The sequence below is a fragment of the Sycon ciliatum genome, chromosome 13 (assembly GCF_964019385.1).
Source record: "Sycon ciliatum chromosome 13, ocSycCili1.1, whole genome shotgun sequence".
In the NCBI taxonomy this organism is placed as follows: domain Eukaryota; kingdom Metazoa; phylum Porifera; class Calcarea; order Leucosolenida; family Sycettidae; genus Sycon; species Sycon ciliatum.
In genome coordinates, this window is record NC_088655.1 from 10,789,186 (window position 1) to 10,802,526 (window position 13,341).

At 44.0% G+C, this 13,341-nt stretch overlaps 1 protein-coding gene across 2 annotated transcripts in view; it reads left to right on the forward strand.

Annotated features, from left to right (window-relative positions):
• Positions 1-5,792: 5,792 nt before the first annotated feature.
• LOC135830035 (uncharacterized) overlaps positions 5,793-13,341 on the forward strand; it is a 32,343-nt gene continuing 24,794 nt past the window's right edge. Inside the window, exons 1-3 of one of the 2 annotated variants that reach the window (XR_010555980.1) lie at positions 5,848-6,735; positions 8,192-8,430; positions 8,699-9,094. Coding sequence is in view for 1 of the 2 variants with exons in the window: in XM_065342419.1 (XP_065198491.1) it covers positions 8,217-8,430 (214 nt within the window). In the remaining variant the exon portion in view is untranslated. Of the gene's footprint in view, positions 6,736-8,191; positions 8,431-8,698; positions 9,095-13,341 lie in introns of those variants that run through there. The other variant, XM_065342419.1, reaches the window with a different exon arrangement.

The window sequence follows — 13,341 nt, forward strand, 5'->3', positions numbered from 1 at the left end:
AGAACGAAAGTTTGTACGCGTTTTCGTTTTGCAGAACCTCTCTAGTGACTCATTTGTTTCATATGAGACGAGTCAATGAGTTGGTGTGGCTTAGAATCATCTTTCGCTGTAGAAGAAATCTATTCGTATGTCTATTGGAGAAATAATTGTATTCACTGGTTATAAATAGGTTGAGACAAACTCACAGAATAAATACCATCGGTCCCTTGGTGTTCGTCCTAAAGAGGTTCGACTGGATATCATTCATACTCACCAAAAGATGTGTAAGATTTTATTATTATGGAGTGCCTTGTTTATCTCTCAGTACCTCCAACCATAGCCTTGCCCCTTTTATCCTCAAGATCAGTGTAGTTGTTGGAAGGAGGTGTCGGACTCAGCAATGTATTTGTTTACATTTTAATACATGTTTATTGTTCCTCTTTTGCTGTGTTGTTTTAGAAAATCGTGGACTAACAGTTTGAAGTCATTGAACTACTGTGACTTCCAAAAGTTGTATCGACATCAACAGGATTACGATTTCAGTGCAATATGATGCAGGATGACCTTATCACGAAAACCCATGATTATAAACCATTATAAACACAGAAAGGTTTGCTCCCCACACCGGAGCTCGCGCTATTCCGCCGACTTTACTTGACACTTGACTGACTCACGACCACTACTTCGTACTATAAACACAGAATCAACAAAAACATCTGCGACACGCACCTGGTTACATTTCTCAAATAAATCTGATCGAGGGTGGGGAGATCTGAAATATCTGAAAGGCAAGACAATTTTATGACAGGGTCATGAAATCCTGCTACAGCAACATGCACAGAATGACCTCCGTATAAAAAAAGTATCACCACGGTCCACCACTACGTACTCACATGTTTCCCCGCAGAAGAACATGCATTTTGCCATTTTCTGCAAGAAAAGGCTTGCACATCAATGCGTATTAATACGGTATTGATCTCTTGATATGATGTGAAGGTCATCATTATTTTAGTTTAAATTTACATATTGTGATAGGGCATTCCATTGATTGGTGACAGAAAAAACAAAAGAAATTATAGCAATAAAAACTGCTTTATGGCAGTTTTCTAAAAAAAGTTATTGTGTTCTAGTCCATGGACCCCGTCTAAAAAGTAAGAAATTAACGAAATGTGATAGCCGAAAATTAAAATTTCACACAAAACCTCACAATAATCACACACAGAATGAAAAGCTACATGTAGAAGACCTTTTCCCCTGGTGATCCTCTTTCCTATGCATGCATGACATGCATGTTGCCAATTGTTTGTGCAGTACAAGTTTAGGGTTGAAAGCAGCATTTCAAGTGCTGTGATTGTTGTGAGGTTTTGTGTGAAATTTTAATTTTCGGCTATCACATTTCGTTAATTTCTTACTTTTTAGACGGGGTCCATGGACTAGAACACAATAACTTTTTTTAGAAAACTGCCATAAAGCAGTTTTTATTGCTATAATAGTATTGACTCCCACAGATAAAAGCAGTCATACAAAGATCACACAGCAATGAAGCTTCATTGCTGTGTGATCATTGTATTGCTGTGTGATCTTTGTATGACAATACTGGCTCTGTCCACTGGACATAGATGTACATTGTACTTGTAGTGTGTGTGTTACCACACAGCAGCCTGAGGTACCTACAATGTAGATAAAAGCAGTCAAATATTTCCGCATATTTCACTCCTTACGATGTAGGGCTATATTTATTGACTGCTTGCACTGCTGCGCCAGAAAATTAGATTCATAGTGACACTGACAAAGAATCCATTGTAGCAAAGAGGCCCCTGTGAGTCTACAATCATGGCTCCAATGGAGTTCGCGAAAACTAAGACAATCCATGTACATGTACGATGATAAGTATAACTTAGTACAAGCCAAGCCAGGAAGCCAAGGCAAGAAGCCAGTCGTTACCAAACACATGGCCTATGCCGACTATGGGTATGTACATGTACATGTACATGTACATAACGTTACTAAAGTCTAATGCGTCGGGAGGCCATTATGATGGTGTGAGCCAGAGGCAGCACAAAAATGGTGATGTAATCTTCCGCTATTGGGCATTTGAGTACTGCACAAAAATAAAGCATCACACGACAATGCGGTTGTGACGGTGATGAGGCACTTCTCTACATACGCCACATATTGTGACAATTATTTAAAAAGGTGGCAGTTCCCCTTTTCCGTATGCTACACTCTTTGGACCAGAAGTCATGAACAGCTAGGAATATCCAAACCAAACTTGGTAGTGATGTTGAGGGTGTTCATACCTAGGTTCAGAATCATTTTTCACACATCTCACATATCTTGAAGTGCCGAACTTGCTCTCAGCCAAAATGCGTTCATATCGCACGTACAGGGCAAGGATTGAGCCAAAAGAGAACAGAGGCTAATGGTACCCAGCAGTATTAATTTGCTCAGAACTCATGCAGACTGACAGCTCGAGGTGCTAAACTAGACTAAACCTTGCAAACATATGTACAGTGGAGCATTGTGATTTTCAATTTTACAGATCAGAAACGCGATGTTTACAGATAATTCAGAGGCATGCCAGTTGGAAGAACCTCGCTGGGATATTGACAGTTCTGTTTAGTTTAGCACCTAGCAAATTTCACGTAGATGTGAATAATGCCCAAGATTATGATTCTATGACAAGTAAGCCCTGAGATATGTTGGCTCAAGCTTGTCGGAGTCCATGAAAAAGAGGGTCAAATTCATGAAAAAGTACACTCCAGTTTCACCTTTCAAAAGCCACCAGCAGCATATGTTTCTTCTTCCTTGTGCTGTGCTTGATCCAGAAACCCTTTCTTCATTGCTCTGCAATGCTTCCTTGCCTTTTGCTCCTCTTCTGACGACTTTCTACGCTTGTGGTACAGTTTTCCTCTTGAAAGACACCTAGATTTCTCTCCAACGACGGACTAACAGTGCACCCCATACGCTGTACTACTTCGGCAAGCTCACTGTGGTCTTCATTGAACACGATCACTGCCAGGAACACAGCAGTCTCAACAGTTATGGAGCTACAGAACGATTCCTTTGGACAGAGATGTCAAATAGTGCCATTGAGTGCTTCATTGGCATTCTGTGTGGCACGGCAAACACAGCCCTGTAGGAGGGATTTGTCGGCAAGATGGACATAATATGTTATACCGGTTTAATTTCGTCAAAGACTGCAACAGGGATAGTGTTGTTTGACGATGAAGAAACTGCCACAGAAACATTGCCATATCCACACTTCTATTGCTGCCACCTGCACCCTGAGTCCTTCTGGGCAGAACTGATTGCATTTCTCGGCATCCTTGGACTGTACGTTGTGGCAAACAGATGCCCAAATAACACGGGCCATCGCTGTGACGAAGCCTGCAATCCTGCAGATAGCATTTCCAAAATAGTTCCGTAGGGAGTCTCCTTCCTTGTGCAGAAAGTACAATAGCGGGTCAACACTTCCACGTCCACAAAATGTGTGTGTCTCCCAAGTAATCACAGTCTGCATGCCATATAAGGAGCTGTATCCTCGTCGCATCCATGTTCCGTCCGCTGTGACGGCGATTTCGGCTGGCGATTCCTCCCCGGCTGCAACTCGTTGTGTGAACCCAACTTCAGCAGCATTATTCATGCTCAAACTTGCAGTAGCTTTAGCAGCTTGGTGAAGATTCTTCACGTGGCGCTGGTAGTTCTTCTTTGCAACCGGCGCTGGCAAATCGAGGAATGCACACAATTTCCGGAAATCCTCGCGGCCTCGTTCAAGCAGGCGCATAGCCAGTACGCTCTTTCTATTCAATTCAAAATAACTGGATGTCTTTCCCACTGCGGGCGGTGAAGCAACAGCAGTGCAGTAGTTGCATGCAACTTCAATTATGGAGACTAGGCCAGCTCTTACATTTTCTGCAAACTGCTGATGTGGACAATAAATTCTGCAATTAAATTTAATTTCTGCAAACTAAAATTCCGCTTGTCATAATCCAGGACTTCATCACTCTCCTCACTTGAGTCTTCATTGGAGTCACCAGCGCTCTCGGTATCCTCATCTGCAAGTAAGTTCAGATCGCCAGCCAAGGGTTCACAGCTACGAGACGTGTCAGGTACTCCCAATTGCTCAGAGTCACATTCAGTTTGAGCACGAGATGCAGACTCGTTTTCTTTCTCCAGATCTCTGCGCTTGGGGCTCTGGAACTGGTTCCCGTAGAAAACACGCTTCTTGGCTCTGTAGTTAGCGGACTATCTCCTCTTATTGCCAATGACCAGAAGACAAAAGCTACAGAGAACAGCGGCCACGCCAATTTCCAAATTTTTCTATACTTCCTTTGACGCGGATTTGCATTTTTTTTTTTGTTCGTGCTGACAGTGACACCGTACCAGTGCTGACCTGCTGACTAGACTGTACTGCAGAGCTGAGTAGATGTACGGGTCGGTGCGGGGTACAACTAAAAGCCAACACGGCACACACACACACATGCTGGCGGTCTTGGCACCCTCCGCGATCCACGCGGTGAACCGGAACGAAGATTGATTGCGCTTGCGAACTGCATTCAAAGTGGAGATCAGCTGATTTTTTACAAATTCGCAGTGGGAGTTGGTTTGAATTTTTAAAATTTCCCAACCGTCGTGTTGTTTACCGCATAAAAAATTACACCAGCGGAAAGTTCATCACTTTAGGAGGAAAATGAGCCGGATATGGCCTCATTCTGACAACTTTCATTTTTTGGTCCTTTTTTTGGACCCAAATGTGATCTGCCACCTTTTAAATCTAATGTTTTCTTTGCGCCTACGATCGATCCAGGGTTATGTGTCTACCACTTACCAGGTCTAGCCTGTACTGAGTGGGCGTACCAGCACCTACTAGTAGTAGTACATGATTGTACATGTACATGTACATGTATCTGGGGGCTTGCAGATTAAGGTGGCAGACTACCCAAAAATTCGCTGAAAAATCGAATTTGTAAATTCATATTGAGTGCTACGTCAGTTGAAAGAGCATGAATAGCTGCAAATTCTCTGAAAATTGTGTCCCGATCTGACCGGCCGTTCAAGAGTTATGGCCGAAAATGTGCCCTTGCAAGGAAAGATTTTTTTGTTGGCAGCACTGTATTTGAATGTGAGCAGACCGTGCGCAACTTGTCGTATCATGGAAACACGCGAAAGTGTGCAGAATTTTGCTCCAAGTCCAAAAAATCAGGTTTTTGAGCCACGTATTGGGCTGTACGGCGGCGGGCAAAGCCCGCCGCCGTGCAGCAGGACTTTTGCCAGCACCCGCGTGACGTTGTAGATATGTGGCTTGATTATTGTAGTTGACATTGATTTAGTGACTTTGGCAAGTTTGAGTCGTGTCAAGAAGTCAGGTAGGATTCAGTACTAGGCAGTAGTGAAACGTGAGTGGTAGTCTTTGCGCCCACGATCCAGGGTTATGCGTCTACCGGTACCAGGTCTACCCTGCAGGCCTGACCCTGTACTGAGTGGGCGTACCAGCACTACTAAGAAATAGTTACCTGTGTACCAGCATGCCAGGCAGTTTGCCTCATCATCATGTCTTCATGACACGCTGCGTTTCAAGAGATGTCATCGAGGTAGTCTAGAGTCTCTAGACACATCCACGATTCCACGTACACCAAACACAGTCTGACAGTGGCACGCACTAAACACAGACCACTGGCACTGACCCATAGTACTACTGTTCCAGTGTGGACTGCATTCACCTGCTCACTGCCTGTCTTTACTGACTGGCACTGCATGCATGGCCGCCAGCGTGCCCGTATGCCCTCTGCACTACAACCCGTCTTTCACTACACTAACATGTACGGCGATGCCCTTCTTCAGAAAAGATAAATTGGGGTGGATCTGGACACAAGTCCCAGTTACCGTCTTAGTTAGAAGTTAGTTACAGAAGAACGTTTGTCGAAATGCCCAAAGTAAACAGGACGATCTGGGATCAATCTGGCGATTCGCGATCCCATCATTATTATCAGCTGATGCACGAGGATACTAGTAGTCAGTAGTATTAGTACTGGTATATGACCGGACGTCTGAACAGCAGTACTGCCTATAATTATAGTATATTTCTGACCAACCGACACCATGCCACTTCAAGGTAAGTCCTATGTCGCGTATCCGTTGCGTTGGCATTGATGGTGGAAGTGCGTGAGTCACACAATACGTACATCATGTACATGTGAAGAGGGGAAGAAATGCGATTCATAAAAACGTCCAAAGCGAATGGGTGTTAGTTCACACCACAGGCACAGACCACCAAGACAACAATATTGGACCACTGCTGCACGCATACTACTACATGTACTACTGGACTACTGCGTACTGTGGACTGTACTCACCTGCTCACTGCCTGTCTTTACTGACTGGCACTGCATGCATGGCCGTCAGCGTGCCCGTATGCCCTCTGCACTGCAACCGGTCTTTCACTACACTAACATGTACGGCGATGCCCTTGTTCAGAAAAGATAAAAGGGGGTGGATCTGGACACAAGTTCCAGTTATAACGTTACCGTCTTAGTTAGAAGTTAGTTACAGAAGAACGTTTGTCGAAATGCCCAAAGTAAACAGGACGATCTGGGATCAATCTGGCGATTCGCGATCCCATCATTATTATCAGCTGATGCACGAGGATACTAGTAGTCAGTAGTATTAGTACTGGTATATGACCGGACGTCTGAACAGCAGTACTGCCTATAATTATAGTATATTTCTGACCAACCGACACCATGCCACTTCAAGGTAAGTCCTATGTCGCGTATCCGTTGCGTTGGCATTGATGGTGGCAGTGCGTGAGTCACACAATACGTACATGTTACATGTACATGTGAAGAGAAGAAGGAATGCGATTCATAAAAACGTCCAAAGCGAATGGGTGCAGGTTGTAGCTGAGGGAGCTGCGTCCCAGTAGTAGCAATTGATATTGCTGGTGCGTTTGACCACGTCTCTCACGTCGGCCTCCTCAACAAGGCAGAGCGAGTAGGCATCGGCGGACCTTAGAAATCATAGCTAGTAACTTATACATGTACACTCATACCTCGGTTATCCGGACCCCGAAGTTACGGGCACTTCGGTCTACCGGGCACCCTGGGGGCAAGTTTCAGTGGAAATATTACTACTCCTTTGGCATCGGCGGACCTTAGAAATCATAACTAACGTTAGTAAGGGGCCGTCCGTAAATATCGATGTTTTTTTCGAGACGATATTTGTTCATTTCTCCCCAGACCCCCTCCCTCCCCCCTCATAACGAACATACACATGTTTATGCAAGGATCGATATTTTTTAATGAAGTTCAATTTCCTCGTGAAACGTGATCAATTGCCACTCTAATGTCACCATACACCTAGGTTTACGTTGCCACGGTCGCGCAACCTTGCCATGGCTATGCTCACGGGGCTTTCTCTTTGTGTAGGTCATAAACTACATGTTCGAACAGCGCCCGTCCATAGATAGAGTTCGATATTTTTTCTGCAAAGACGAGACGAACAGGGCCCAAACCCCCTCCCCCCCCCCCAAACGAACGAATATCTTCTCTAAACTAGGGGTGAAACAATTATACCGAGTACTCGAGTACTCGCTCGGTTTTTTCAAAAATAATCGTACTCGGAATAAATCAGAGTACTCGTTCATACATGGTGCATGCATTTATCACAGAAATCTGCAGTTTCAGAGCAGCAGTAGGCAGATATTGAGGTGCAGACTGTGTGGTGAACATTTTTTCGCGAGTTGAGAGAGCCCAAATGACCCACGAACCGATATACCCGAGAAAAATGACTGCTACTCGGTTCAATCAGGGTTGTATCATGTGATTTTAAGGCCCCTGGTGTGCAATTTTTAGGGGATGAAGAATACTCGAATACTCGAATATTCGATCGGAGAAAATCAGAGTACTCGAACTCGGGATCTCAGTGCCAACTTTCACCCCTACTCTAAAGAAACATCGATATTTGTGGACGACCCCTAACTAATTTGCTTATACATGTACATGTACTGTAGGTTACTATGGGCTCAACATTCGAGTTTAAATTATTAAATTGTGCAGAGGCAGTGCGTCTGATCAGATGTTGCCTGATGATTGGTCTTTGCCATGAAACTCAGAGTAACAACGAAAAAGCCCTACATTGTATTTTACTTCCGCTAGTGTAACTCTTGAGCATTATTACAAACGAAAGCATAGTGGTCTGTTGTTTACTGTAGTTTTCATTGCAGAGGTTGAGTGAACATGACCACGGAAATTGGCCTCAGCGATACGTGCACTCCTTTCGAAGCAAGAATCACAGCTCTAATAGAGAGGAACAATCGCCTGGAGAAGCGACTCGCCCAGGACAGGGAGCTGATCGTGCTCCTGTGTCGGGAGAATATGGCGAAAGATGTCGTCATCGGACAGCTGCTTGATCGGCTAGGGACAGGATATCCATCCTACGGTCTCCGGACAGGTATGACAAACCGCATACTGTCTACCAGGGAGCACTAATGTTTTAGTACTCGAAACCTTGCGCGTGTGTGTGTTTGTTTGTTTTTACTTTGTGTTACTTCGCAAAATCCAAACGGGAACTTCTTCCCGTTTACAAGGTAGCAAAGAGGGAAGAAAAAAGAGACAGAGAGAGAGAGAGAGAGAGAGAGAAAAAATGATTGTGTGTGTGTGTGTGTGTGTGTGTGTGTGTGTGTGTGTGTGTGTGTGTGTGTGTGTGTGTGTGTTTACAGGTCCACTCATAGCTGAGTGCACGGAGTCTCCTGAAAAGCATCAAGCACCAGTGTGCTATGCTCTGCATTCAACACCGATGGAAAAGCATCCTGATGAATCTACAGCTCCGCCTGGGCCGCCACTTCCCGTACAGGAGACATCTGTGAAGCCAGGCTACGGCTAGTAACCTGTAACACTCTCAACATACATGTACATGTACATTGTACATTATCCTGGAGTGAATGTTCAGCATGGTATATTGTACATTATCCTGGAGTTAATGTTCAGAATGGTTTATTGTACATTATCCTGGAGTGAATGTGCAGCATGGTATATTGTACATTATCCTGGAGTGAATGTTCAGTATGGTATATTGTACATTATCCTGGAGTGAATGTTCAGTATGGTATATTGTACATTATCCTGGAGTGAATGTTCAGTATGGTATATTGTACATTATCCTGGAGTGAATGTTCAGTATGGTATATTGTACATTATCCTGGAGTTAATGTTCAGCATGGTATATTGTACATTATCCTGGAGTGAATGTTCAGTATGGTATATTGTACATTATCCTGGAGTGAATGTTCAGTATGGTATATTGTACATTATCCTGGAGTGAATGTGCAGCATGGTATATTGTACATTATCCTGGAGTGAATGTTCAGTATGGTATATTGTACATTATCCTGGAGTGAATGTTCAGTATGGTATATTGTACATTATCCTGGAGTGAATGTTCAGCATGGTATATTGTACATTATCCTGGAGTGAATGTTCAGTATGGTATATTGTACATTATCCTGGAGTGAATGTTCAGCATGGTATATTGTACATTATCCTGGAGTGAATGTTCAGTATGGTATATTGTACATTATCCTGGAGTGAATGTTCAGCATGGTATATTGTACATTATCCTGGAGTGAATGTTCAGCATGGTATATTGTACGAGTTACATGTACAATGTGCAAGTACAAAGTCAGTTTCCTGTATGTATGCATGTACAGTGTATGTTCGCAGCGGAACATTTAATATAATCTTCAGTTTCTTTTCCCTTTGGCCCATTTCCTTTATTTGAAGACACCTATCAAGATGTATACATGTACATGTATGTAGATTAGTTCAGGTATCCTTGCTACATTGCTAGATTAGAGTTCACTTTATCGCTAACAGGTCAAACCCACTGCAAGCCCCCTTCCCGCAAGCGTGTAAACACAGGCACACATACACACAAACAAACACACACATGCACGCACCCAGTCACCATTTGTGCTTGCACATTCTTGTGGAGTAAATCTGGGTTTAAAAAACTCAAAATACGAAATTACACGTGCTTCGGTACACGCATCCGAATTCATAACATTGTAGAACGATGAGAAAAGATTTTCTTATGTCTCTTTCGTTGAATCGCAATGATAAAACCTTTGTCAGTTTGTCTCCAAATCCCTTATACATGTTCAAATATTATGTATTCTACAGTGTGTATGGTAGGCCTTGGCGGATAATGCCGGCAGAAAAATTGGCAGAATTCGGTACTTTTTCTGGTAAGTTTCATGCATGTTTGGTATGTGGATAAAGAAATGGAGCAGAATTCGAGAAATTGCCTGCCATAAGGTTTGTATGGTTCTGCCAATTTCGGTGCAAAAAAAGCAGAATCTGCCACCTTTTCGAGCATTATCCGCCAAGGCCTAGTGTATGGCATTTCTAGTTTTTCAAGATTTCTACTGAAAACATTCATCTTTCTTTTCCTCAGAAAATTTACAATTGGTTCGCCAAGAATGTGTAAGGTTTTCGCAGTGGTAGAGATGAAGATGACGTTTCTTGAGTGCACGAGAACGTACTCGAAACGAAAAGAAAATGTTTTGCAAATCGACATGCATTTATGGTCAAACACCTGTGCATTCAGCGCGGAACGTGGGATCATGTTAAGTAATAAATAGTACAAATAACCTACGTGGAGATAATAATTTTAATATAGCTATGAATAGCATGAAGGCCGCAGACATCACGCAACTACGTTACTTGTTTGGCCTGTATTACTGTGTATTTTATAACAAAAATATTATTGAAAACCCAGAATCGATTTTCTCGTTCCTATCATCAGTGGGAAAACGGAACTAAGGATACAACCAAAGAAACTGAGGCTAAGTACTGTAAATAGAAAGGTGTTAGAAATAACATCAAGATACAAGTGCAATAAAACCACTAGAGGAAACGTAAAAAGGTAACAAGATTACATAACCAAAGGCGAGAAAGCATTAAACGAAGTGTCAACCTACGAATACAACTTCAGTGCAACAACGTGCTCTTTCTGCTTACACAAAACAGGCTTATGAATACGTATACAAACTGCCTGCTTTCAACTGTTGGACATAACGCGCACGTCACAGTACAGAACAATGAGAGTCATCATACACACCAAGACAGTGAGGACGAGATCACAAGTGTAGATACACAGCCGACTTCTTACGATCAACACATTCGTCTGCCTCATCTCGCTCCTTCCCACCCGACTCCTCCTCGTCCATCTTAACGTCCTCTTCCTCGTTCCGCTCGTCATCCTCACGATCATCATCATCACCACCATCATCTGCCTCGTCCTCTGTCTCCTCACCAACCGTTTCGTCATCCAATTCCTCTTCCATCCTCTGATCATCTGTCTCATCCACCGTTTCAGTACAGACCACTTGTCTCCCATTTGCTAGCTGCTCGTCCCGTGAGCGGAGTTGTTCCTCCAAATCCGCTTCACTCACTGACTCATGATACTGCTCGACCCTCCTCCTGTTGGTACTGTCCACAACGCGCGGTCCTTGGCCGTTTCTGGCATAGATCTCTGTGGAGTAGTTTGCTGTTGCCCTCCGAGGTCTCTGGATTAATGTGGGCGGCGTGGCAATTCGTGTGAGAGTTGGTGATGCCAGCGCGAGTGTAGTTGGGTCCACCCCAGCCCCCGCCAAAAGAAGAGCCGGTGGTGGTTCTGGTGGTGGCATGGGCGACGGTGGTGCTGCTGAAGTTGGCAACTTGGGCAGCCTAGCTCTCCCACACGGCACTGCATTCTGTGTTGGCTCAGTCTGTACCACTGGCACATGGGGTGGGTTCTTGCGCAGTCGGCCACGCTTCGGCCGCTTGACACAACACGCACGACACGCACACTTCGACACGCACGGTTGGTGAGGAGACAGAGGACGAGGCAGATGATGGTGGTGATGATGATCGTGAGGATGAAGAGCGGACCGAGGAAGAGGACGATGAGATGGACGAGGAGGAGTCGGGTGGGAAGGAGCAAGATCAGAAGGATGAATGTGTTGATCGTAAGAAGTCGGCTGTGTATCTACACTTGTTATCTCGTCCTCACTGTCTTGGTGTGTATGATTACTCTCATTTTTCTGTACTGTGTCGTGCGCGTTATGTCCAACAGTTGAAAGTCCTTGAGGCAGTTTGTATACGTATTCATAAGCCTGTTTTGTATAAGCAGAAAGAGCACGTTGTTGCACTGAAGTTGTATTCGCAGGTTGACACTTCGTTTAGTGCTTTCTCGCCTTTGGTTATGTAATCTTGTTACCTTTTTGCGTTTCCTCTAGTGGTTTTATTGCACTTGTATCTTGATGTTATTTCTAACACCTTTCTATTTACAGTACTTAGCCTCCGTGTCTTTGGTTGTATCCTTAGTTCCGTTTTTTTCCCACTGGTAATAGGAACGAGAAAATCGATTCTGGGTTTTCAATAATATTTTTGTTATAAAATACACAGTAATACATGTCAAACAGGTAACGTAGTTGCGTGATGTCTGCGGCCTTCATCCTATAGTACTAATACTTTTGCATTTTGGTCGCCTTGGAAACATACACGCGCTAGTGCCTTTGTACATGATTGTCATAACTACAAAGGCACGTGCGCGCCTTGACGTACTCTCCGTCCAGCATTCCAGGCTTGTCCTGATTGTACTAGATTGCGACACGCATGAGCTATGAGTATGACAGCAAGCACGCGTACCACCACTCCAACACCTGTATACCGGTACGGTATGAACGCGGACAGGTGGCAGATCAAGTGCAGGCAGTGTGCGTGGCCCTAGAGGCCTAGTTCTTGTTTGATGTTCTAGTATGGTCCCATCCTTGGAAAGTGCCCTGAAGGCTGAAGCCAGTGAAGGCTGAAGTGATGTACAGTCATGTACATGTACTACAAGTCATATTGTATGTCATTTTAGCAACACACGGACATGACAGTAGTAGTAGTCGTTGTTAGTTGAACGCCTGAAGAGTGAAGTGAAGCAGACTACAATACATTGCATATACACTGTAGATTGTAGAAGTGTACAGTCATGGATGTCAACAGATCCAGAGCCAGTGCATGAAGCGCTGCTCTGTATCTTCAACGTCCACAAAATGATTTTACTCACTGATTTGAGGGAAAAACGCAAACGGGAAAAGTCTGAAGAAAACATTGACTGTCACCACCAGGACTCAAACCAGAGACCCTCGCTTTGAAAGTGATTTTACTTTATCACTCCCCATTATTATTATTGACTCCCACAGATAAAAGCAGTCATACAAAGATCACACAGCAATGAAGCTTCATTGCTGTGTGATCTTTGTATTACTGGCTCTGTCCACTGGACATAGAGCACTGTACGGAGTGTACGCAGCTTGAGGAAAAGCAGTCAAAT